This window comes from Microtus oregoni, unplaced genomic scaffold (assembly GCF_018167655.1).
Source record: "Microtus oregoni isolate MIOR12 unplaced genomic scaffold, Mior012 000004F_ref0000308, whole genome shotgun sequence".
NCBI lineage: Eukaryota > Metazoa > Chordata > Mammalia > Rodentia > Cricetidae > Microtus > Microtus oregoni.
This window is the reverse complement of record NW_024543063.1, coordinates 32,004,817-32,031,828: the sequence shown is the minus strand read 5'-3', so window position 1 is coordinate 32,031,828 and position 27,012 is coordinate 32,004,817. Positions and strand designations below refer to the sequence as shown.

The window sequence follows — 27,012 nt, the reverse complement described above, 5'->3', positions numbered from 1 at the left end:
CTCTCAACCAGGGCCAGTCCTAGAGGACAGAGGGCAGCAGCTGGGCGTGGCTTGAAGCATCCCATCCAAAGGGCCCTGTGCCATGGGAGATGCCACACCCATTTTAGAAGTGAGTAATCTGAGGCCAAGACCCCTACGCTGGGCTTGCACCACAGAGCTAGCTGGGATGCTATTGTGGGGAGGGGCACAGACACGCTTCCCATGGGAGATCAGGACAGTCCTCGTGTTCCCTGACCGAGGGGAATCTAGCCCCTCGGTCTCGCTCTGCAGACAGTCCCTAGGGGTTACAGCCACAGTCCAGGTAGCCACTGAGAAGTTTGCCCAGGCGGTAGCAAGAGGCAGTAACCATGGGAAGAGCCTGAGAGTGAGCACAGCTGAAGAGAGTACAGCCCGTGTGACAGCCATCTGACCTGGAATCCACACTCAGTGCCTTCAGTTCCTTATCTGTACTTGAGGAATGGGCACCTGCTTCCTGGAGAGTGACAGCAACAGAGACGCCATGTAGCTAACTCCCTGCCCCGATTGATCGACAGGGCTTGTCCTCACACGGTCAGCACTTGGGGGCTCCTTCCTCGAGCTGGGGCAAGTGTGTAGCCCTAAGCAATGCCAGTCCTCCCCCTGGCCTCTACTCAACCTTCTTCAGCCCCTGCTGACCCTCATATCCTTAGGCAACAAACTTATAACCACTTTTGGTGGGAAAGGAGTAGACAGGATCAGGAACGAGATGCAGCAGGAGAACGATATGCAATCCGCAGAAGTGTGTCAACCTCATTCCTTGGGACACGTTTCTTTGCCCATACACAGACAGTGTGAACCTCAGGAAGGAGACAGGCACAAATGATCACCAGGTCACATTGTCCCAGAGGGCCAGCTCTTAGGGGCTACAAATACAGTTCCCTCTTATTTGCCCCAGGCACCGTCAACCCCCTCATCAGTGACCTGGAAGGTGGGAAGACAGCCTGGCCCACCTCATGCCACCCTCTCACCGTGTCTCACACCAAGTCCTGAGACTGTGTGGCATCATGCAGGCTTCCTACTGCATGCCCAGACCCAGTCTAGGGTTCCAGTCTCATCACAGATAAGACCACTGAGAGGCAGGCAGCACAGTGTGATCATGGAAGGCACCCTGGGCTGACACCCCAGGTGCTAGAGCTGTGGAAGGCAGGTGCAGTCCCCTCAGTACACAAATGTCCACTCTAGACCCCATCTGTAGATGTCCTAGAGCGGGGTCCACAATGGGATCCCCATTTGGAGTTCCCGGGACCACTGAGCCCAGCCACACCTCTGCATAGCCCAGGATTTTCACGATGGCAGGGGGACATGGTGTAGGGGCTAAGCTTGGTATTGACAGTGAGAAGTGAGCTGTGTGCCAAAGCCCTGGCCATTAGGCACCTCGAGACACAGGGCTAACCCTCTGTTCCTTGGTGCCTAAGAAGTGCAGGTGACTGCCAAGGGCCTTGGAGAGCTGAATCATGACCCTGGACTGTTGGCAGCACTCACTCCGGTCAGGGATGTCTTCCTAGTAGTGACAGCGCCTGATCAAGGCTGGTCCTGGAAGCTGTGTGGTTAGCTGAGGAGCCTGGGTGCAGAGAAAGGTTCTAGCAGGCTTGTGCACAGTTGATGTGTGGAGTCTGGGTGAGCTAAGCATCCCTTCTCGGGACCAGCATCACGTCTCTGTAGCACAAGGGATGAGGAGAGAGTGCCTGGTACCTGGCCTTGCCCTATGCCAGCTCTCACCTATTTGGACAGCGGTGTGGTCCTGCCTTCAAGCAGGAATCTTGCCTTTCCCACTGCTACCTCCTTGTCATCTTGGACAACATTATTGTGCCCCCTCCCACTTACACTCCCTTATCTCCCTTCTGCTAAAGGATCTCATATATGCACCCCGATAAGGCAGCGCAGGCCCCGCTTCCCAGCCCCGTCCCAATGCCGGCCTCTACTTTCCCCAGAGTAATTAAGATAAATGCACCTGATAGTGTGCGCCGTATTCTTAAGCGCACCCTCTGGGCCACATCGCAGATATAATTTTACCTGCAGAGGTTTATCTGAGCGCTCGGGTAACAGTTTGTAAGGAAAGCGGCAGCGTTTGAAGAAACAGGAAAGGGGAATGGCTGAAAGGAACATCAAGGCACAGCAGCTGCAGCCCCTCCCCAGGACTCTGAGCAGCCCAGGCCGCTGAGAGAAAAGGAATGCCCCACCCCTCCAGGGATGCTGGGGCCAGCTGGGGATCTGGGGTTTGGATCTCTCCTCCAGTTCAAAAGGGTCCTGGCCTGCTGAAACCCACACCAACACAACAGCGCCGAGGGGGTTTGCTGGGAGCCCAGGCCGGGGAGAACCCTGCTTATGCTGTCCATAGTCCTTGCACTTGGACAGGGAGCCAGGGTCTGGCACTCTAGCTCTAGGGTGCTGATGGCAGAACATGGGTGCAAAGACTAAGGACAGAGTAGATTGAACAAGTGGAGACAGCTGTCCAAGAACCTGGGACAAGCCAGGATGGAAAAGATGAGAATCAGGTGCTGAGACAGGGACTTCAGGCTTCCATGGGTGTAAGAGAGGCAAGGAAGGATACATGCTGTCTACATTTTTGTCACTGCTTGGCAGTGTTCCCACTGTGTCATCTTGGGCAAGTCACAGACCTCTCTGACTTCTATAGCTGTTCATTGCCTGTCGTTACAGTAACCTGGAAGCTGTGAATCAATCACACCTCGTACTTCGTACTTGCCTGGCCCATCATCTGGTGCAGGAATTGGCTGGTGGATGAAGGTTGAACAGATAGATGATGGATAAATAAATGTAGTCTGAATGCTAATTGGTCTTCGTAATAAAAATCTGGAGTCAGGGATTAGGGGGCGAAGGCTGCTCTGCTTCTCTGATTTTTAGGCAAGCTTTATTAAAGCACAAACAAAATATCGCAATGGATAAATGGATGGATGATGGGTGGTAAATGCATGAATGACAGGTGGATAGGTAGATGGATGGATGATGGATGATAAATGGTAGATGCATAGCTGATGAATGGATGGATGGGTGGATGGATGGGTGGGTGGATGGATGGGTGGGTGGGTGGATGGATGGATGGATGGATGGGTGGATGGGTGGATGGATGATGGATGGATGATGGATGGATGGATGGATGGATGGGTGGGTGGATGGATGGATGATGGATGGATGATGGATGGGTGGATGGATGATGGATGGATGGATGGTTGGGTGGATGGATGGGTGGGTGGATGGATGGGTGGGTGGATGGATGGATGGATGGGTGGGTGGATGGATGGATGGATGGATGGGTGGGTGGATGATGGATGGATGGATGGATGGATGGGTGGGTGGATGGATGGATGATGGATGGATGATGGATGGGTGGGTGGATGGATGGATGATGGATGGATGATGGATGGGTGGATGGATGATGGATGGATGGATGGTTGGGTGGATGGATGGTTGGGTGGATGGATGGGTGGATGGATGATGGATGGATGGATGGATGGGTGGGTGGATGATGGATGGATGGATGGATGGATGGGTGAATGGATGGGTGGATGGATGATGGATGGATGGATGGATGGGTGGGTGGATGATGGATGGATGGATGGATGGATGGGTGGGTGGATGGATGGATGATGGATGGATGATGGATGGGTGGGTGGATGGATGGATGATGGATGGATGATGGATGGGTGGATGGATGATGGATGGATGGATGGTTGGGTGGATGGATGGGTGGGTGGATGGATGGGTGGATGGATGGATGGATGGATGGATGATGGATGGATGGATGGATGGGTGAATGGATGGATGGATGGATGGGTGGATGGATGGGTGGATGGATGGGTGGATGGATGACAGGTGATGGATGTTGGGTAGAGGGATAGAGTTCTGAGCACACTGCTGGGATTGCCAGTTTCCAGGCCTACTCTTTGGGGCCTGTAGGTGGTTTGACACTATGGCACTGGGCAGGGCTAGAAGCCTCAGGTCTGACAGCTCCTGGGTGTACAGTAGCTAGAACGCAGCTGTGGCAGAATGACTTACAACACCCACCCCAGTGGGGCTGGCATTTACTCTCTCTGCTTCAAGACACACTGAAGAAAAACAGCAAGCTCTCATGCAGGAACAAGCAAGGATCCTCTGGAGGAAACAGAACACCCCAAATTCTAACACACTGTCCCCTCTCTTTGCAGCCAAGAAGATCCTGTCCTCAGGCAATTATTCAGAAGTCCAGTGAGGGGCTCCAGGTCCCCAGGTATGTCATGAGTACATGTGGGGGCCACTGTCACTGACTGGAGGAGGTGCCTTGTCCCTGAAGCTCCCTCCACCCCAGCACACCACTCTTGTCTCCCACTCAGTAAATTGGCTGGCCTTTTTCTGAGCCAGGCCATCTGACAGGCAGTTTGAAATCGTAGCTCTGAGCAGCATAGATGGCAGGGTCACCTGACGGCCCCTGGAGTGTGAGTGGCTAGGGTACAGCTGTGGCAGACTGGCCCACACCACCCACCTGCCAGTGAGCTCAGTTCTGCCCTAGGATGCCTTCCTGAAGCCAAGAGGTTCACTAGGAGCCCTGCCTTCTCCTTAGCCCTCCATGAAGGCTCCTCTTCTTAGCCGGTGGTGTCACTCATCAGGTAGGGGCTTCATGGGGATCCTGGTTGCTTATGTCCCCTGCCACCTAGTCCCTGGGAGTTTCTGGATCCAATGTGGCATGGCTGAGTTTTGCATTGGACTGGAAAGTGCCCCTCTAGAGGGCTCACTCCCTTCACTGGTAGTGAGGCCTTGGGAAAATTGCCTGGGTTCTTTACCCATAATCAGAGGTGACAGAAGCAATTATGACTGTCTGAGCCTCTGTGTGGACAAAGGACTCATATTCAGCAGCGCGGTGATGATGTTAACACCATCGGCCCCACCACATAACTGGTCAATAAATAAGTCTTTCCTGAGGACCCAGTTGCCTGTCCCAGTGAGGACCATAGAAGGGAAGGAGACTCTTCTCCAGGTGGGGAGGCTGGAGAGGAGCCTAGATGTGACAGATGAAGTCCCATGTTGTCCTGTCCTGTCCCTGCTACCCAACCAAGTCTACCCTGCTCTCTGGTCTGCTGTGGTTGCTTCTTAGTGTGAGCAGTATGCTGCCCACTGCTGGTGGACACTGGAACTTCATCTACCCTGAAGATCTGAGACAGGCCTGCCCTAAGTTAATGGTGCTTTTCATGCCCAGCAGGAAGCGATTAGGACTCCTCTGCAGAGGCAAGTGGTCTTCTCAGATATTCAGACCCCTCTCCCTTTTTCATTTTCTCCCCCTACCTTCTTGTAATACCTCTCTAATATCCCTGGCTCCATTTGTAGGGGGAATCCTACTGTCCGAGCCAGTCACCCTCTTTTCTGAGACAGGTGTTTCTATGACAGTCACACAAGTGATGGCTGCTTCGGGCCTAGACATGGTCTCCATAGGAGACTTCAAAGTCCAGCATGGGCTTCCTGCCTTAGCCCACCCGTAAAATCCAGCCCCTATGAACCTGCAGCTCATTTATGGTTTTTCCTTGCAGGCTTCACGCAGGACCATGAGTACAGGCTTCCCTGAGCCCCGTCAAGGGGTGAGGATGGCCCCCCAGCCCATTGCCTGGGCTGCTCCTCCAACCACTGCATCCTCCTAGCATTCGGGACCGTGGGGTCATGCCAGGAGAGCAGCCCCCAACTCTGCTCAGAAACTTGCAGCCCTGCCAAGTTGCCAGCAGCCTCAGGTGCCCCTCTCAACAGCCCCTCAAGGACCACAGCTCTGCCAACAGGACCACCCGGGGCATGAGAGATGAAGGCAACAAGACCCAGGCCCAAGGTTCGCCTGAAGCGCAGCTGTCTCAGGCCAAAGAGGTGAAGCAAGAGGACCTGCTCCTGAGAGTGCAGGCCCCAGCAGGAGAGAGCTGTGCACACGCTTACTCATGGCTGGCTGGCAGGATGGAGAGCAGCCACTCACCGCTCCACAACCTAAGCACTTCAAGGATCAGATGCATCCCGGATGAGCCAACTGCAGACCCACGACATGAAGCCCCCCAGGTGTCGGAGACCAAGGCTCTTCGGGTCCAAAAGACCAGAGCCCGCCGCAGGCCCAGCCTCCCAAGGGCTGAGGCCCTCCCCTCCCAGGAAGAGAATGGTTCCCAAAGGTGCTTTCAGGAGGCCCCTTCCAGCTTTACCTCCACCAACTGTACCTCACCAAGTGCCACCCCTGGGTCCTTACCCCAGAGGGCCTCCCAGAGCAGTGGCACCAGCCCCCATAGGCCTGCTTCTGGCCCTAACGTCCAGGCCACTGGGACCAACCCCTGGCCTCCTGCTGCTGAAAACAGCTTCCCAGGTGCTAATTTTGGGGTCCCCTCTACAAAGCCCAAGCCCTTCCCTGAAGGGAGCAGGGCTAGCAGCCCCCAGGGGGTCTCTGTCCCCTACCCTTTCCCTGTAGAGACGGCCCAGCATGAGCAGGCACCTGGGACAATGTTGTACACCTTCCACCAGCCCTTGGTGGCTTGGTCTGAGGAGACCCTGGGTACAAACCCCGCCTACCCATCCCTACCCTGCAACCCAGGCCAGTCGGTGGGAGCTAACACTCCCAGTGATCTTGGAGGTGCCCTCTCCCCACCTGGTGCTGCTCACTTGGTCCCAAGCCCCTTCCATGACAGTTTGCACAAGAGCCTGACCAAAGGCCTTCCTGAAGGGCCCCCTCCCATTCGTGATGGACTGGGAAGTCCCAGGGGTCCCCCGAATCCTCCACCACAAAGGCACTTTCCAGGGCAGGGGTACGGAGCTAATGGGGTGGGTACCAGCCCAGTGCCTCTGGACACAGAGCTGCCCACCCCTGGGCCACCACCCACTCATCTGCCCCAGCTGTGGGATTCCTCAGCAACTTCTTACCCCACATCTACCCTGGGACCAGCAGTTGCTGCCAGGACAGCCTTCTTCGAAGACCAGCAGCTCTGCCTCCCCCAGAGTCCCCCACTGCCCTGGTCCCCAGCGCTTACCACCCCTATGCCAAATTCCCACCAAATGGGGGTGCTGAGCCGACTGACATTCCCCAGGGGGTCTTCTGAGTGGCAGGGAGACAGCCAGGGAGCTCTGAGTGCTCTGAATACAATCTCCAGGCCTGGGGAGACACGGTCAGCTCTCAGGAACAGCCCCGGTCAGCCAAGCAGTTCCCCAAGGCTGCTAGCCTATGGTGGGCTGAAGGACCCTGGGACCCAGCCCCTGTTCTTTGGGGGGAACCAGCCCCAGGTGTCACCCCAAGGGGCCCTCAGCCTGCCCCCACCCAGGGTGATGGGAGCCTCTCCCAGTGAGTCCCCTCTTCCGTCACCTGCAACCAACACAGCCAGCAGCAGCACCTGCTCGTCTCTATCACCACCATCCAGTAGCCCAGCCAACCCCAGCTCTGAGGATAGCCAACAACCTGGACCCCTCAGGTCCTCAGCCTTATTCCTGCCCCCAACCCATTCCCAGGAGACCAGCAGCCCCTTCCCTTCCCCAGAGCCCACACACACCCTCCCTACATGCTACCAATCAGAGTCGGCGAAAGCCTTCCCTCTCCCCACAGAGGGACCAGGAGTTGAGGATGCTTTCAAGAGCCTAGAGGGAGCTCCGTTCCCCCACAAGAGCCCCTCACTGGGCAGAGACAGGGTGCAGGGCTTTGCTCCACAGCCACCACCGTACTCTGCCCAACACTTCTCCCTCAGCAGCGCCAGCCTGGACCAGCTAGATGTACTGTTGACCTGCAGACAGTGTGATCGCAACTACAGTAGCCTAGCAGCCTTCCTGGAACACAGGCCATTCTGCAGCCTGCTGCTAGCCAAGACCAAGGATGGCTCCCTGCAGCCCCCGGGGCTGCCCACACTCACCACCACCTCAAAGGCACACTCAGGCTTGCTTGAACACAACCAGACTGTTCCCTTCCTGCTAACCAGAGATGATCAGGGGGACAGCAAAGATGACTCCCTGAGAACAGGCTTTCTGCCCCCCAGCCTGGCTGTTGCCCCATTCCCACTCGCCCCCACCTCGGACCTTGACATGGAAGATGATGCTAAGCTGGACAGGCTCATCACTGAGGCACTCAATGGCATGGAGTACCAATCAGACAACCCTGAGATAGACAGCAGCTTCATTGACGTCTTTGCTGATGAGGAGCCTTCAGGCTCCAGGGGGCCCAATACCGGGCATTCCCTCAATACCCAGCTGGGAGCAACTCCCAAGAATGCTACCCAGCCCCAGCTCCCATCCAGAGTTGTCATGCCAGAATCTCAAACTCCCTGCACTGAAGACAGGGGCTGCCTGGCCCGAAACAGGCCCAAAACCCGCTCCCTGGGCTTGGCATCTACAGAAGCAGATGCCACCACCCTGGTCAGGCAGCAGAGGAGAGGGAAGCAATTCAAGTTGTTTCGGAAAGAGCCGGGTGTGACCAAGGGCACTAATACCCCTGCCAGAGCCATCTGCCTAAGACCAAGGAAGAAGGGCCACAGTGCTGAGCGGCCCCAGCCCAAGGACCGTAGAAGTCAGGCTCGCAAGGGCCATGCTCACGCAGACCACAGCACCCCCAGGACCACCTCTAAAGAGACCAGGAGCTCCAAGCACCTGCAGCTGTCCTCTGGGAAAGACACCAGGAAAAGGAGGGGTCGAGGTGGCTCCTGGAGCAAGGAGCTCATACACAAGATAGTACAACAGAAAAACAGATGCCACCGGCGGCAAGTACCACGTGGCCAGGTCTCCTGTGTCTCTCTGTTGCCTGCAAGACCACCTAGCACCCAGAAGGGCAGGCTCAGGGGCCAAGGCTATCCCTCTGAGTCTGAGGAGGAGGGTGACATACAGCAGCGGGATTCGGGGGGTCCTGCCCAAGACTGTTCCCGCCACAGCCGCCAACGGTGGCACCAAGGCAAGAAGAGAAAGAAAGAGGATGCGACCCAGGACCCAAGAAAAGTCATGAGGCAAGAGCCTGGTGAAAACCGGGGCTCCCTGACTCCAAAGAGGACACACAGCCTGTTGCAGAGCTTGGATGCTAGAGAAGTCCCTGAGGAGAGAGGCCCTGAGCATAGTGATCACCTCACAGTAGCCCCAAAACATCCTCCACACATCCTCACCACCACCGAGACCCAAGAGGAAGCAACTCTGGGCTTCCCCCAGGAGGTCAAGAAGCTTGAAGTTGCTGCTGAGCTACACCCGGACACCACAGAACTCACAGAGAGGTCCGGTTCTCCAGCAAGCTGTGGCGGGAAGAGCCACAGACCCGCTGCTCCAGTGCTCCCACAGGCTGACAGCCCCAGGCCATCCAGCAGTCACCCTGAAACACTATCAGAAAAGAGCATGCCAGCACCAGATGCAGGCTGTCGCCTAGGTACCTCTGGGTGCATGGAGTCCCCCAGTTTGCATACCGGAGAAGACTCCTCTGCTGCTCAGCCTGGAGGGTGCCTGGCACCCATTGATAAGGCGGCAGGTCCTTTCCACACTGAATCCAGAATCCCGGTTTTCGAGAACTCTGGTTCTGGTTGCGACCTTAACCACTGTGACAGACATTCTATAGGGTGTCCAGCTGCCAAAAGAGGGCCCCTGCCTAACAACGACACCCCCTGTGAATTGTTCCTCGGATCCAAGGACCTAGCTAACTGCTTCCCTGAAGATCTGTGCTCCAAGCCTTTAGCTATGGACACACCACCAGCGGGCGGCTGCTACCTTGGACGGCAGAGTATGGAGACTCTTGAGTCAGCTCCACCAAAGAATCCACCCTACCCGGTTGAAGCAGACCCAGGCAAGGTGCCTTCGCCACTGACCTTGGAGTCCACATCCCTGTTTGCAGGGCTGCCTGAGGATGGATTTGACCCACCACTCTTTGACAGCTTGTCTGCAAACAGGGTCCCCCATGTGCCCCTGGTGTGTACTGACCCTCTCCCTAAGAAACCTCTGACAGATCCCCTGTACCCCCCGTTCTTGCTGCTGGAGGAAGTTTCTCCAGTGCCGCCTGGCCCCTTTCCTGGCCTCTCGAAGAGAAAAGGACTCAGTAAGAAGTGTGGCTTTGAGCAGACAGTGCCTCCCAGCCCTCCTTCTGTGTCTGAGAACGGAGGTGACTGTAGTGTTAGCCTAATGAGCAATCTGTGCGCGGATGAACTAGAGATCAAAAGGTTGGTGACTGAACTAGAAAGCCAGCTGCAAGGGAAAGGGAGCACACAGGGGGCCTTGGGAGAGCCTGAGGAAGCTGCACCAGAAGGCAGGATGGACCCAAGTCCACGGCAGGCCTCCCTGCTGCCCGCACCTCAGGCCACCTCACCCCACAGAGACATCCTCTCAGCAGCCAACCTTACAAGTCTTGAGGGGTCAAGTTCACAGCAGGAAGGGGCCCTCAGGAACCCCCAGAAACAGTGGTCATACCTAACCTCCTGCCACACAGGCAATGCAGCAGCTCCCCCAGGTACCCAGAAAGACCCTGGTTCTGGGGCTCCTCTCAGTCCTGAACATTTCGGCCTCAGTTTTCAGACAGTGCAGGAGGCCAGCATCTCCCCCACAGCCTGTCCAGTCCCCCTAAGTGACCCTTTGCCTGACTCCAACAAGCGACAGGCACCCTTGTTACATGCCGAGAGCTTAGACAAGTACAGCCCAAACCATGAGCTTTTGTTTTCTAAAAATAATGAAGTTTCTGGGACAGGGGAAACTTCCCCACAGCTGCTTCCCAGTAAACATACAAGAGGGCATTCTCCAGACCCCTGTGAGGCCCAGGAGCCCTGCGCAAGTTCCTCTGCACTAGAAGGATTCAACAACCCCAATGCCTACCTGGCCTTAGAGCCCAACTTGGTGCTTAAGGGTGAAGAAGGTGTCACCTCCTCTCCAAGTGTTAGCTCCAGCTATGACTCCAAAGGACACCTTGAGGGTCAAGCAGGAAGTCCCATGGGAACTATGCTTACCAACCCTATTGCAAAGGATCCTGGCTTTAAAGATGAGTCTGTCCCTGCAGGGGCCTCTCCACTTTCTACTCTCCAGAGTGGCAAGGCTTGGTCCCATCCCATACCAGATCCTTCCTGGGTGACCATTGCCCCCCATGGACAGAGGCCCCAGGAACCAGCCTGTGCCTCCTTTCCTCTGCTCCAGATCCTGGGTGCTAGAGCCAAGAGTGAAGACAATACTCAGGGCCTTCATCCCGAGGACCCCTCGGAGGCCAGTGTGAACAGGGGTTCCTCAGGGGCTGTAAAGATGCCAGCTCTAACTACAGACATCCGAAAGAAACGGAGTTCCAAAGTAGATGGACATCTGGGTTCACCAGGTCAATCTAAAAAGACCAAAGGCCGAGGTCAAGCTAACAGATTTCAACCAAATAACTGGAGGAGCCTGGGGAACCCGGACACACTCACTAAGGTCAGAGCCCGTTTGGAAGAGAGGCCGGCCAGGAGCAGAGGGGCATGTCAGGGGAACCAAGCAGCCCGGAGCTTTAGGGAACAAGCAATGCCCTCCGCAAGTCCCACCCACCCTGATGGCACATCCTCGGCTTCCATCCTGACCACACTCCCTCTCCAGATGGAGCCAGCAGAGAGAAGCCCAGAGAGGGCGGTCAGCCCACCGCTGCTGTTTAGCAATAGGGACCTGGCCCTCTCCACCACCTCCCCAGCCACACCTACTCCCAATGACCTTGAGTCCCTACTGCAGGAAGACCCTGGGGCCAGAGTCAAGGCTATTGGGCCACCAGCACCTTCCTCCTACCCAGAACTACCCAGCCCCTTCCATCAGCCAGCCTATGCTGTCTTGGCACCTCTGGGAAAGGCCAGTCATGGCCAAGCCTCCAAAGATGCTGGGCCGCTAACAATCCCTACATCACCAGTAATAAGCCACTGTGGCTCTGAAGTGACTTTATCCCACCACTCACTCCCAGGGACCAACGATCCCAAAGACCCTTCCTCAGGCCCACTTGGCCCTATCAGTTTCTCAGCCCCTGTAATACTTGACAGGGACAGCCCCAAAGGTATCACAGTAAGAACATTAGAAGATTCTGGAAAAGAGGAGCTGAGGACATCTCCTGCCCATGCCACTGCTCCTCCCCCAGAGGGTCCCAGCTCCCCCAAAATAATCATCAAAACTACCCCTCTGACCAGCATTCCCACCAAAGATGACCTAGATTCAGATGAGAGACTTGAGGTGCCAGACCCCCACTGCATGGAAATCCCACCCCTCAGCAGCCCAGAAAGGACATACCACAAGGACCCTTCCTTAGGGGCCCAGAGCAGCACACCCTGCCCTGGCCACAGCGAACGCCACAGCATTGTAGCTGTGCCCACAGACCTTGCTACCCTGGGAACTACAGGACCAGATTCTCAGATCTGCCAAGAAGATAAGGCAGCAGCCAGCATGGAGGAACAGGACAACCCAGGGACACCTGGGGCAAGACACTCTGATGTTACTAAGGTACCCAGAGCCAATGCCCGAGGCACACCTGCGGGGCTCCACTTGGCCCTGACAGCCTCTCTAAGCTGCACAGCCCCTGACTCCAGGCCTGAGTCTCCTCAGCAGGGAATCAATATCTCTCACCCTTCTCCCCAGAAGGGCCCCTTCAGCCCCCAAGAGTCTAAACGAAGGCCCCGGGGCTTAAAAAATAAGCCAGACTCGACAGGGAAGACCCCAACTGGGCTACCCATGACCTGTGAACTCTGTTCAGCCTCTTTTCTCTCCAGAGCAGGCCTAAGCCGGCACAAAGCCAGGAAGCACCGGCCACGCAGGGAGGCTAGCTCCCAGCTGAGCCCCATGACGGTGCCAGCTTGCCAGCCTCCAGATTCCATGACCCAAGCATGCCAGACCCCTGGGAAGAGAAGCTGCAAGGTGCTTGGGAAAAGGAGATCAAGTCACTTACCTGTAGGCCCTGGCCACTCTTCTAGGCCACCTCTCCTCCAAACCTCTACACCTGATGACACCGTGGGTCCTGAGATGCTGAAGGTAACTAGTGAGAAATCTGAGGGACACAAGGCACCAGCTGTTCCTGTCAGCCAGCAACCACACACCCTGGGTCTGACTGAGCAAGGAAAGGGTGCGAAGGCTCCGGCCTCAAAACCAAAGAGACCAGATGGCTGGCCAGCAGACCAGCTCCATCCCAACCTTGCAGAAGTGAGAGGCCAGAGACAAGGTGGGGAGCCTGCTGATTCCTCCAGCCACCCAGAGAGGAAATCAAACAGGAAAGGGGGAAAGCCGAGAGTGAGGAGGGAGAAGCATGGTCCTAGAGACACTGCCCACGTGACTTCAAACAGGGACCTCTCAAATCCATCCGCCACATGTGGCGATCTTCTGACCCCCTTGAGCCTCTCGCCCGAGGAAGAATGCAGGGCAGCTGTCTATAGACGACCACCTCTATCCCCCACGGTAGAGCCCAGAATGCTAGAGGATGATACAGATAAGGACACAGGGGTCCTGGGTCCAGAAGCAATGCCGGCACAGAATGCCCCCCAAGAGTGGCGAGTCTGTCAAGGGATGATAGAGAGAGAACAACCAGATGAACAGAAGGCTGCCTGGGCACAGTGGTTCTGGGGACCAGGAGAGGCCAGGCCATTGGACGGTGGAGGAGAACCATCACAGGCTGTTGAGAGTCAACCTGCAGAAGACGGCAGAGGGACCAAAGGTAGGTTAGATGGAGGCATTGGTAAGGGGACATCTGACTTGCCTGACTGCACACACGGTCTTAAAGTGAACAGCACCATCGGCAGCTGCCCCCAGAGTCCTATCGATGACTCAGAAACCCCGAGTGAAGTTCCAGGGCCCAAGGGCACCACTCCTGAAGCCCCCAGCCCAGGTCAAAGGGAACCTCTAGACTTCGATGACGAGGTATCCTTCTCTCAGCTCTTCCCCATGGATGGCCGCCTCGCTCAGAAGAAGAACCTACGTGTCTACGGGAAGCGCTGCAAAAGGCCAAAGCGCCCACCACCAAAGGAGCCCAGCCCTGAGGTGGTAGACAATGCCGTGCTCCTCTCCACACGCCTGCCCACAGATCTCAGTGACTCGGGCTCCCTCTGCCTGTCCCGTGAGGAAGAGGACCTGTGGGATGATGAAACCAGGAGTTTGCCCGAGTCCCTCCTCCTGGATGGGCTCCTGAGCAGTAAGGCACCTGGCCTTGACCCCTGGACCCCCAGCTTCAGCCTGTGGGCCCTGGATTCCAACAGAGAGGCCATCAATATGGAGGATGAGCCCTCCTGCTTCACCGAGAACCAGGATGAGTGGTCTGAGGCCATCCCTCAGCTGCACATGGTCCCAGCAGCCTGGCGAGACCTGGAGCTGTGTAGCCCTGCCTGTGAAACACCCTCTTCCCTTGGAGACACGAGTCCGGAACCCCCTAACCTGGAAAGAGAACATGATGTTAGGCTTTCTGGGAATGCCGGCATGCCCCCACTTTACGTTAAAGACTTTGAGGTGCTCAGCACCCAGCTGGAGATACAAGACCTGTGCTTTCTAGGACCCTGTGATGACCTTGCTGACCTCCCCAATGCGAGCATCTTAGACTTCCAAACTACAGCAAACCCACAGGGGCCTCCAAACAAAAGAACAGAGGAAGCTGCCAGGGCCAGGGGAGCCAAAGGCAGAGACCGGCCAGTGAAGGGCAGGAGGGCCTCCTACAAGTGTAGGGTGTGCTTCCAGCGCTTCCACAGCCTCGGTGAGCTGGACCTACACAAGCTGGCACACAGCCCCTCCCCACCCCCTACTTGCTACATGTGTGTGGAGCGCAGGTTCAGCTCTCGGGAACTTCTTCGGGAGCATCTGTGGGAAAAGCATGTGCAGGGCAAAGCTGGGCCATGGGCCTGTGGCATGTGCCTGAAGGAGGTAGCCGATGTCTGGATGTACAACCAGCACCTGCGGGAGCATGCAGCCCGCTTTGCCCGAAACGGACAGGCTCGGCAAGCCCTGGGAGACCTGCCGGGGTGCTTGGAAGGGGAAGACACTCTCACACATTTCCTGAACAGTATTGTGGAGCGAGCATCCAAACCCCAGAGGACCAAGCACTCAATTGGCAAGGCCAACAAAGAGGCATCAGAGCAAGAAGGAGAAGCAGGGAAGAAAATCCCAAGAAGAAGGGTGAAACACAAGGTGCCTGGCTCAGTCACTCCCAGCCAAGGCCAAGATGGTGCCTTGCTCTCGCTCAGTCCAGCAACTGAAGGAGGCAGCCCATCCGTTCTGACCAGCAGCTCTGCCATCTGCTCTGGCTCTGTCAAAACACCCCCGACTCCATCCCTAGACCCCTGGTCCCACAGTGAGTCCCTCCTCCAAGCGGTCCCAGTGCATGAGGACTGCAAGGACCCCTCCCGTGACTGCCACCACTGTGGAAAGCAGTTCCCCAAGCCCTTCAAGCTGCAGCGCCATCTGGCGGTGCATAGCCCACAGCGTGTCTACCTGTGTCCCCGGTGCCCACAGGTCTACCCTGAGCACTGGGAGCTAAGGGTGCACCTGGGCCTGACCCACGGGGTGAAAGAGGAGAGGGAACTGCCACACATGCCTCTCTATGCCTGTGAGCTCTGTGCCAATGTCATGCATGTCATCAGGAGGTCTTTTGTCTGCAGCTCTTGCAACTACACCTTTGCCAAGAAGGAACAGTTTGACAGACACATGGACAAGCACCTGAGGAGTGGCCAGCAGCCCTTCGCTCTCAGAAGTGTCAGACGGCCCGGAGTTCCTGGGAGGAAGACCCAGGTCCCCCAGGATGTGCTACCCAGCAAGCAGCACAGGGTGGCTGTGCCCTCCAGCTCTCCTGAGCCCAGCACTGACCAAGTCCCATCCACAAGCAGCCCCCCTCCTAGAGAGGACTCCCTCCCTGCACTACCCCTGATCTGTTCAGAGACAGCTCCTAGCCCCATACTAGACCAGTCCAGTTCTCAAGAGAGGCCTGTGGACCAGGCAGACCACTCACTCAAGGGGAGCAACCCACCGTTGACTGGCCAGGACCTTCCACCGCCATCCCTGTCTCCTTTCTCGGCTGCCTCGGCTGAAGGTACAGATGACTGTAAGCTGGACAGAGCCCTGGAGAAACCAGAAGATGAGGCTTCCTTAGGCAGTCTTGAGCCGTGTAAGTGGCAAACTCCCCCAGGAGAAAAGAGAGCCCTTCAGCTGTTCTCAGGAAAACACAGGAGCCCGGGCACCCGAGGCAAGTGTGCCCCTGGCTGTTCCCCAAGAGACCCTTCCCAGCTCCAGAAGGAGTGGCTAGGGACTGCACACCACAGGGTACCTGAGGGGAGACAAGAGGTTCCCTCCCAGAAGGGAAGTGCCACCAAGCCAGGGGCCTGCTTGAGTTCCTCCAAGCACAGATCAGCAGTGCCCCCTAGCAAAGTGCTGAAGCTGCCCCCACCACCAAGAAAACCTATAGGGGTGGGGACCCCCACATGTGGAGGGCTGGTTCAGAGTCATGAGGAAAAGGGAAGAGCCAGCACTTCTAAAGTTAAGCTGAGACCCAGCTCTCAGGGCAGTGGGGGTCTACAGCCCCCCACTCAGACAGGGGGTGGCAGCCAGCCCCAGCCAACCAGTGGACAGCTCCAAAGTGAGATGGCTTCCACCCCCACTGAGCCCAGCTGTCCTAGCTGGGGGAGCTCCACCCCTGACCAGCCCCCACCTCAAGCCCACACCAAGGGCAGCACCAGGGGTCCCAGAGAAGCTGATCATCAGGGGGTCCAATTGCATTCAAGTCCCAGGGAGAAAAGAGAAAACAATGAAAAAAAGAGGAAGGGCCAGGCCCTGGGACTGGCCAGGCATGGAAACATGGAGAGCATGGGGAGAGTCCCCTCCGCCCCTGAAAAGTCATCCAGGGCCCCTCGAAAGCAAGCAACTCCCAGCCGAGTTCCCCCTGTCAAGTCCAGACCCAGTAGCCAGAGCGGCAGGACAAGGCCACAGTCATCAGCACAGAAGAAAGGGGACCTGGGCCACACTTCTGAAAAGGGCTCCTTCCCCCAGGCAAGACCCCTGTCCAGGCCGTACAAACGGGTCAGAGCTGTCTATGGCGTTGAACACACGGAACCCCGAGAACACCGGACGGCAGAAGCCCAGAGCGACCTCCTCAGCCAGCTGTTTGGGCAGAAACTGACCAGCTTCAAAATCCCTCTAAAGAAAGACAATTCCCAGTAGTCCACAAGAGAGGGTGCCTGGGGGCCCAGCTGATGGGCTCTGTCTGGCCCTTGGAGTTAGAGGCAGCTCAGTTTGAGACCGCTCGTCTGTTTCTCTGACTTTCCACAGATTCTCCAACATATCAGAGGGCGGATTGCTGCTGGGGCCAGGGCTTTATGCTGGAGGGCTAGGGTTGAGGGAAGGACCAGCCTCAGCCCCGCTGAGATCGTGCACCTGCTTTCTTGGTACCAAGTACTTAGAGAGAGCGGCTCACTGAAACCAAGTCCTGTTGGCAGGGTGCTTCGCACGGTAAAACCCGCGTTTGAAGGTTTGCACAGGGTCCCCTATCTCCTAACAGGGAAGCACATTAAGGCAGCCAAGCCAGACAGTGGCAGCTGCCTTGTTTTGCTGCTGTTGCTAAGATTCCACAGTGACCTTGGAAGTCACATGAGAGAGGACCCACGCTCTCTACTCAGGCCATTTCTGAGCCACCTGGTCCTTGAGAGCGTGACAGGACCATCCCCCAACCACAAAGTCATGCTGGCCTCCAGCTGCACTGCTCATGTTCCCAACACCTTGTCCCTAGGGACTGAGTTGCTCTGTGGGATGCAGAGAAAGCCGTACTTTGGCCAGTGCCCAGCCGATCCCTCGGCCCTATGGCCCTTTCCTAGTGCCTTCCTCCCCCATGGGGCTCTGTTTCTAGGTCCCAGAAAGCCTGATCCAAAGGTTCTGGTGCTATTCCCATGCTGTAATGTGAATACAGGCTCCCTGGTCTTCTTTGAACCACAGGATAGTTAGGGTGGGGAGACCTAACCAGGAAGGCTCCAGCCCAGGCCTTGAGCCTCACAGGTCTCCCCAGTTGAGCTCCAGTCCCAGGGTCCCAGCAGTGAAGGGACCCTCAAGGCTGGACTGTGGGTGTGGTTTGTGCACTGGCATGATCCTGCCAACTACATAGCTGCCGAAATAGCATTGTGTATCAAAATGGGCAGGAGAAGACGCTTCCCGTTTCTCCTAGGGAGTCTTAGAGTTTCCTGGCTTGTTTTTGTTGTGTAGTTTTTAGCTTGGGTGCAATGTGAGTGTCAAAAGGTTTTATTTTGACATTTTAAACAAGACCAAATCAGGCCCGAACTGCCTCCATAGAAGGTGCTGGGGTCTTTCAGAATGCCTCTTTCAAATAGAAAAAGACGTGGGCAGGGGGCCCCTGAGGTCGTACTGTAAAAGTTACAGCTAGCTCGTCTTTTCAAATATATTCCCACTATTTTCGCAGAAACCACTTGGCTCTGTGGCATCTTTTCTTGCTCCTGCTTCTCACTGGAGCCTGTATGTGACTCAGGAAGCACTTGTTTTGATGGCAACTTCCTAGGGCCACTGTGTGCTATGAACCAAGTGGAAGCTTGGACAGGCCAGAGAGGGACTGAAGGGGGATCGGAATCCTCTGAGATGGATTTGGGAGAGCAGAGAAGTGGATAAGGTGGCATAAACGGGACCAGGGAGGGGCGGGGAAGGGATTTGACCATACAGCGCCCTTGCTAGTAGTGTTTGGGCCAGAGATGCTCAGAGGAGTGGCTTATCTGGTTTGGGTCTTAGAAAATATTTGAAGGACTCCAAGGTGGAGACCCAGTGGACCAACAGGGTCCACTGTCCTCCCCATCCTTCATCAACAGGGTTCAAGTAGCACCCCAGTTAGCAGCAACCCCATCACCTAGGACTAGAGTTGAGTTGCTGGTCAAATGTCACAGACTGGTGGAACTCTACCCTCACACACACCCTAAAGAGCTGACTTAGGGTCAGTTTCTTGGAGACATACAGGCTCTACCAGAGCTTGACATGAGCAAGTCCCAACCCCGGTCCATGCATGTGACCCATAGACACACAGAGGGTATAACCCTAGCCTGACCACCAGGTGGCAGCATCCACCCAGCCTGACTTGTCACCTGAGCACAAAAACAGTCCTCGGGAACCTAGTGGGTCTCAAAACACTGTGAGGGAGGGAGTTAGGGATTTCCAAATGCACATGCATCCGGCAGGCAGGTACCAATGGGCACACACTGCACACATGGCCCACACGTGAGTGCTCACACGTGTACAGGCACTTTCTGAAAGTACACCTGCTCAGCCTCCAGGACACATCCAGGTGCCCATTGCCTGCCTGACAAATACCTGATCTGTGTGATTTGGGATGCATTTGACAGGCAGGGACTTGTCTCTAGAGAAGCCCGGGGTAGGCTTACGTTGAAGTGAGAACCAAGAAACAGTGAGTTACCCAGAAGGGGGACTGCAGGGACTCCCAGCCCTGGGAATCATCAGGGCCACTATCCCACAAACCTTTCCCGTATCCTCAGGCAGGGCCACTTCACGCCTGAGGCTCCAAGGCCCCTCCTGGCTGCCATTTCCCCTCAGGAGCTGCCTCAAGGAGAGGAGAATATAGGCGATAGCTTTTCCACAGCGTCCATTACAAGTTCCCAGGTCCATCTCAGCCTGCGTAGGGAGGAGGGGAGGAGAGATGGCCAGGCCTAGGATCAGATGGGGGACAGGTGACAGGCAGAAACTCTGGGTTTCAGCTGGGCACCGGACAGCACGAGGCTCAAGAGAGCCATTGGCAGCGTGGACAGACACACTTGGTGTTTCTATGGCTTGAGCCCATAGTCTCTGGGGAACTGAGGCTGGAGGTTCATGGGAATGACTGCTATCATGTCAGTGTGGCTCCAGGGATGGATGACTGGGGACGTAAGGAAACGAAGAAAAGGCAGGCACAGAAAGACAGAGAGAACTGGGCTCAGAGAGCCTAGGTTCTCTGATGGAGAAGCCGCAGCAGCCCCAAAGCTCAGCGTGTTTATTATATAGAATCGAGCAGCCAGAAGGCAGGGTTATTGCAGACAGCTGAGCAAGGAGGAAGGGTTTATGGCATACAGCTGGATGGAGGAGGCAGGTTTAGATCGTCTTAGCAGTCTTTGGATCTTGTTGGTCCGCTGGGTATCCACCTCAGGGCGGTCTCTGTAGGGAAGTGGTCTTCAGGCCGTAAACATTCAGGGGGAGAAAGCTATGGTGGCCACTTTCTGTACACATTGTCAACAGTTACACGTGGACCAGAAGAGAAGGCTTTGCCATTCCCCTCAGGTTCTGGGGTCCTTGACATGGCTGTGGCCATGACAACTATACACATTTACTCAGGATCTTGCACACTCAGGCCTTCCTCTGCTCCCCCACAGCCTGCTTTGGACACTGCCTCGGCTTGGCTTGCTGTAGCACCTCACAGAGTCTGTGCTCCTGGGCCTAGGAAAGCCTGACTGGTGTGGGAAGAATTGAAAGGACAGGATTAGGCTGGCAAGATGGCTCTGTGGGTTAAAGGCATTGACGGTGCAGGCCTAGTGGCCTGTGTTCAGTCCCCAGAACCTACAAAAAGGTGGAAGGAGAGCTGGCTCTGGTGTTCTCTGCCCTCCACACACTCATTCACTGTCACACACAACAATAAGGCAGGCGGAAGGAAGGAAGGAAGGAAGGAAGGAAGGAAGGAAGGAAGGAAGGACAGGATCCAGAAAGTCACCTCAAGGGAAACAGAAGCTGCCCAGGTGTGGGAGGGTACAGTATAATGCTAGGCGCCCATGGCTGGGTTCCTTGTCATGTTCCCATGAGGCATTGGGGCTTGTAGATTCCAGGGATCCTAGGAACCCCACCGTGGCCCATTTGGGCCAGGCAGACCCAGCTGCAGCCTACAGGTTCTTCCAACTTCCAGCAACTGAGGTGAGTGACACAGGGCCTGCCCCAAGCCACAGTCCCAGACACCCTAGGGGTGGGGCATCATAGGCAGGCAGGCACAATGAGACCCATCTGTTGCCCTCCCAGTGTGCAAGGGGACCCAAGGTCACAGGCCACTTTCACATAGAACATAACACCGTCTGCCTCCCTAACTGCTGGCGTGGCCTTGAGGAGAGAAGCTCAAGGCCCCTGGTCTCCAGTCCTATAGAGGTGGGGAGAAGAGGCAGGAGTAGTCTACCTAGGCCCAGTATTTGGTGGGGAATGGATAAATAGACCCCAAGTCTCTGTTTTCCAAGACACCCAGTGCTGTCTCTGGGGCCCCAGGAAGAGAGCATGTGACTGTCACAGTGATGAGAGTGACAGGATTTGGCTGCTTTCCTGCAGCCCTAAGTGGATATCATGCTCAACACACATCCTGCCACCCTGGCATCCAGCAGCTCTCTCCTCAGCCCTAGCTCCAGATGCAAGGCTGGCTGGTGCGGAACATCTGAGTTTCACGACCAAGCCTTGGGCTTAAATGGGCTCTGTAAAGTCTTATGAGCGGCTGTGAGATGGGGAGAAATGGGGTTTGTGAGGCTCTGGGCATGCCCCCGTGATAAGCAGTCAGTGGAGAGAGAAAGCAGACAAAACAGCTGGGGTGTTCCACAGTGCTCCTACTGCAGGCCTCAGAGTGACATCACAGTAGCTCCCACAGTCCCCAGCAGGCCAGGATGGGGCCCCTCCTGTGGTGAGGAACGGGACATTAGACAAAGGCCACCCATGCTCCTCGATGGGGGCAGGGTGAGTGGCACACAGCAGCTGCAGGCTGAGAGCAGCTGAGATCCAGACAGGTGATGCTGGTCTCCTTGTTCCAACCCTCTTGAGCGCCCACGAGAGTGAGGGCGAGTCTAGCTTGCTCTTGAGGTCCTGCTCTTAATAGACTGTCCAGTGCTCCCTTAGGACAGCTGTGACCACCAGGCAGACCTCCCTCCCCTCTACCTGAGCATAGCTGAGGGTCGGAAGAGCCCCTGAGGACACAGGGCCTCTGTTCGTGCCTGCAGTTACCCCAAGAATCTTGGCTCACATTTTCACCAAAGGCTGCTCTCCAAGGACATTATGAGCACATCCCAGACACACACTCCAGTGTGCAGGCATCTCTCTGAGTGGTCCTTTCTGACCCCTGGCAATGGGCCACGGTCCTGTCTTCCACCTGGCATGTCGGGGTCCTTGTGTATTGCCTTAGTTCTGTTTGAAAGCAGCAGTTTGTCCCCCAGTATCTTGTCATAAGTAGCTATAGGAGCCACTGCACGTGGACATCCAACCTGGCCATAGCTGGCCATGACCTGAGATCCTTGGCGCCTTGTATCCCACAGGTCCCCATGCCTAGGGTGTAGCTGATGACCCTGGATGTCCAAACAGGCCACTTCATGGCCGTCATCTGCAGCTGGCCCCACAGCTGGTGCTCAGTACCCCACTCCATACATGACTGCTGCCTTATAACTATTATTCCTGTAGTCAGTGCTGAATGAGGATTCAACATGGGTGCTGGGTCTGGCTACTGACCAAGCAGGTCCTGCTTCTGCCTCCCCTGGCCTCCCTCCAGCAACTGCAGTCAGCTGAGGTGACCAAAAGCCAAAGCAGGCTTCCTAGTGACTTCTGCCTCAGGCCAGTCCATTGCCAGAGGGTTTAAAAAGCCTGTACAGTCATAGTCATCATCCTTGCTGACTTCCCATTGGCTGGAGCAGGGCTTGGGCCAGAGTGGGGTTGAGCCTCGGAGGACTGGTAGGTGTGGCCTGCTCAACCCCACCTGGCCTTCCCCAGGTATCCAGCTCCCTCCCTTACCTTCTGATTTATTCTGGTCATTTTATCACGGGCCTCTCCTAGCCATGGCTGTACTGAGGAAAGTCCATGAGTCAGTTTTACATTGCTACAAAATACCCGCGGTAACCACGCAGTTTAAAAAAGAAAGGCTCCAATTCGCTCATAGCATCAGGGCAAGCACCTGCATCCGCCCGTTTTTGGAGGGTGATGGATGGAGGGCATCTGTGGCCAGAGATCATAGGAGAAACAAAACCCACTTGTTGATTAGGAGAGAGAAAGACCAAGAGGGGATAGGGACTCCCAGTCCCCTTGTGTGCAGATCCCAGTAACCAAAGGGCCTCTACTGGACCACAATTTGTAAGGCCCCAGCACCCCCAAACATTGCCACCTGAAAAAAAACTCCAACATAGGCATTGGTGGGAGAGAGACTCAGCATCCTAGCACCCCCATAGCACCTCCAGCTAGTGTCCCCCTTCTTGACTTCCCAGAAGGACACATATCCTTCTATATTCTACACCTACCCATTGTATTTAGCCTTCCAGAGCTTTCGCAAAACTAGAGCTTCTGACCCTCCAGTGTGCCCACTTCTGTCGCCATGTTCATCTTTCCCTGCTCTCCTCTGTCACCCACTGCCTCTAACCTTCCCGTGTGGTCCAAACCACCCATGACTTCTGTCTACTGTCTCCCTCTTTCTCTACCCTGCACCCCTGTAGCAGGGATGTCTGGTTCATCGCTTATCCCACTGCCTCAGCTTGGCCCATCATCTTCGTGGAGAGAAGGAAGGACAGAAGGAAGGGGACAGAAGTGAGGCTGGGGGAGGAAGGAGGGACGAAGCAGGAGTGGTAAGCATGCTGAAGGAAGCAGGTCCTGCAGGTGACATGTTCTCTGACCTCCAGCTCAGACTTCGGTGATGTCCAGGGAAGGCTGCGTTTCTGCCTGCACCCCTGCCTGGAGCGTGTATAGAAGTCACTCGAGGAAAAAAAAAAGAAGTCACTCAAGGAGTAACGTGAAGGGTGGATCTTGGCTTATCCTCGCAATATCCAATGACAGTGTCTGGTGTAAGCCTGTGGTCCCTGGCTGTCAGAGGGCGTGGCTTGTTAGAGACCTCAGCTGTGTCCGAGGCCCTGTAGGAGGTGAGAGGGCTTAAGCTGGTGGCCCACACCAGCTCCTTCTCCTTCTGCTGGCTTCTGACCTCTGTAGTGGTCATGAACGGGACAAGGACTGTCTGAACCCTCTCCCCAGAGCCCGTCAGAGCCATGGAGAACAGACCAACATTCCACACTGCCTAGACAGCCAGACGATCCAGGAGCCAGCTCCACTAGGCCTGCCTCCTTCAGTGGCCTCCCGGTTCCTAACTTAATTTATTTTGACATCCTGGCTGCCATTTGACCTCCTTAGGGAGTCACGTGGTCTTTAAAACTCATTATCCTCCATTGAAACAGGAAGTTAATTAAACCCTTCACACAGCTGGCGCTGACGAATGTCAGGATAGGCCCCTGGCACGGCTGCCTGGTGTCTCCAGGGCCCAGAGTGACTGGCAGTAGAGGAAGAGAAGCCTGACCCAGGCAAGGGGTAGGGAAAGGTCTGGGCCTCTTCCCCAAAGCAGAATTCAGCATCCATTCTAAGGCAGATTGTGGGCATTTTTTCAGGGGAATCCAGCTCTGCCCTTACCTGCTGTGTGGCTCCACGCAAATGACTTTACCTCTCTGAGCCTCCATTTATCTAGCTGGCAAATGGTAATTCTATCAGTTCCTCCTTCAGAAAGCTGTTATGATTGATACATGAACAAGGCAGTACTCAGTTTAGAGGCTGGTACCATGGCGCCCGTCCTTGTCACTGCTAGTGAGGGATGACTATGTGCCTACTGCTGAAGGGATGGCTACCTGCAGCTGCCTTTCAAGCTGGAACAGAGAGGAAAAGGGATTCCCTCCAGAAAGATGAGAAGGATGGGCCAGGGAGGGGTGTACACAGCACCCAAACAGCTAATGCAATGGCCCTGGGGCCACAGGACTTTGGGACCCACATGTAGGACCTTTAGAAATTAAGGCAGGGGGAAAAACAGGGCTACTTCTACTCCTATTGAAGATGCTATTCTGAGCATCCTCAATCCTTCAAGGTCTAGCATAAGTTTCTAAAATGGGCTCTGAGTCTCTCAAAAGCCAGTACAGGGGTGAATCAGCACAGAATATGCCCATCAGTCCAAGGAGCCAGCCTTAGGGGAGAGGACCCGGCCAGACAAGACATAAACCTAGACCCCCAGGGCTGGGGGATGGGGACTGAGGTCTGAGAAGCCCTCGGTGACTGTAACCCACTTCCACCACCAGGAGGAAACCAAAGTCCTCCCCAAGGTCCCACCCTTCAAAACAACAGAAGAGGATCCAAGGCAGTTAGATCTGCAGTTTGGGCTGCATCCAGCCCAAAATTTAGCAGAGGACTCTGGGGTTGCTTCCTGAGACCACATCCCAGCTCTCTGTCTCTTAGAAAGGATCTAGGCCTGTCCGAGCCTCGTTTTCTGCATCTGTGATATCCTTGGGCCGTCACCAAAACGGCAGCATTAAAAGTCCTAGAATCACCCTGCTGCTTTCCGCTTGGAAGATGTCTCCTCCACAGCATAACCCTTTGAGACCTACACAAGGTTCCAGAAAACCCAAGCCACCTCTGATGGGAGCTCAAAGAATGCTGACAGTAACAAAACCTCCAGTGCCGATAGCCCACTTGGCACTTCTCAGCAAAGCCCCTGGAGACCTACTACTAAGCCTTGGGTCTCCAGGAGAGCTGGAATCCCTGCAACCACAGCAGGACTTCCCTGCTCTGAACAGTCTTCCTGCTCTACACAGGGAGTAGACAAGGCCCTTGGCTGAAACCATCCTGTTTCCATGCTGGCTCTGGCTGTGAACTTGCCACTCCCAGTAGACACTCAGAAATCGGGGCCCACAGTGGGAGCCTGTGGAAGGTAGAGGGGAGGGAGCTGCAAGCCTAGGCAGTAGCAGGACTTTCCACTTGTCACAGAACCCTGGAGACACACGGCCCCTGGTGGGAGGATCAGCATTCTGCTATCGCCATGCTGGGAGTCTTCATTTTTAAACAGGAGCCCCATATTTTCATCTTGCTTTGGGCCCCACAAATGATGCAGCCTGTCCTGGTCGACAGGCTCTGTGTGGTTGAGTGACAGACCTAAGCATGTCCTTTTCTCCCAGCTTGGCCTCTGGACACAGCATCATACAAGTAAATCAGGTCAGGCGAAGAAGGGTCTAAAGAGATGCCATCTCCTTTTCTGGCATCCCAGGCAGACATTACTAATCGAAAACCAGTTTCCTCTCACGACTCTCAGATTCCAGCTCAACACAGGTTTTGTCCAGCAGCTCCAGCCTACGCGATACTTCCCGAGTACCCAGCTTCTCACCACTGCCCTACATGCCAGCTCCTAGCCACCTCCTAGGACCCCCCAACTCCTAAGCCCCTTCCTGAAAAGCATCCTTCTCTTGAGAAGAGGCAGTACCTATGGAAACGGACCAGATGGATGCCTTGTCCAGTGCTGACAGGTCTTGGGACCCCTAGACTGAGATGAGCCAGCATATGTGGGGTTCCCAGCTCCTTTGGGGAAGGGGAGGGAAGCTGGGCAACCATGTGCAGATCTTGGGTCCTGGCCTTGGTGTTCCTGTATGACCAAGGGAGAGGGTGCAGCATCCTGTCCCACTGGGCAGTCCTGCACAGGGGCCTTCACTGCGTGGGAGTGATGGTAGGGAGGGGCTAGCCACCCTTCTCCTCCTTTCTGCAAGGGCCCCAGTAACAGACACTGGAAGGAAACAGGTCTCACACCAGAACACCTGATACCTGGCATCTGGCAAACTTCCAAGGGGACATGAATGGTGACAGTTGTAACCGACTGAAGACTGTCTACCAGCTAGGTGGGGGCCAGGTGGCTTCCCTGTGGGGACTTTGTTTCCCCATGTGCTATGAGGAGGGGCAGTAGACATCAATGACACCCATCTGGATGTTCCATTTGGATGAGGACCTGACTCCTATCCCCAGCTGTGACATCTTGAGCATGTCTCACATCTCAATGTCCTCAAAGAACATGAGGAACGTTCTTGACTGTGTGGGCCACTGCAAATCTGCCTGCTTGGGGCTGTATGAACAGGGAAGACGAGTGGGGGCTAACACCTTCTTAGCAGATGTCCACCGTGACCTCGGCTGTAGTTAAGCAAGGACAACTGACCTCTGGCTCCTTCCGGATTTCCAGACAGGTCTGAGTTCAACAGAGTAAAGCCTGAGTTTCCCCAGCCCATTAGAGATAAGACGGACCCACTAGAGGCCACAAGGTAACATCAGAAGCTGCAGAACCCAGGGTTGCGGCGTCCTGGAGTCTCATATTGAAGCCTCCTTCCATAGCACAACCTTCAT

General features: G+C 55.6%; 1 protein-coding gene across 1 annotated transcript in view; it reads left to right on the top strand.

The window, feature by feature from the left end:
- Znf469 (zinc finger protein 469) overlaps positions 1-18,278 on the top strand; it is a 41,490-nt gene extending 23,212 nt beyond the window's left edge. The window contains exons 2-3 of the mRNA XM_041650411.1: positions 4,182-4,243; positions 5,535-18,278. Of these exons, the coding sequence (XP_041506345.1) occupies positions 5,662-17,073 (11,412 nt within the window). The 5' untranslated portion in view covers positions 4,182-4,243; positions 5,535-5,661 and the 3' untranslated portion in view covers positions 17,074-18,278. The remainder of the gene's footprint in view (positions 1-4,181; positions 4,244-5,534) is intronic.
- The last annotated feature ends 8,734 nt before the right edge of the window (positions 18,279-27,012 follow it).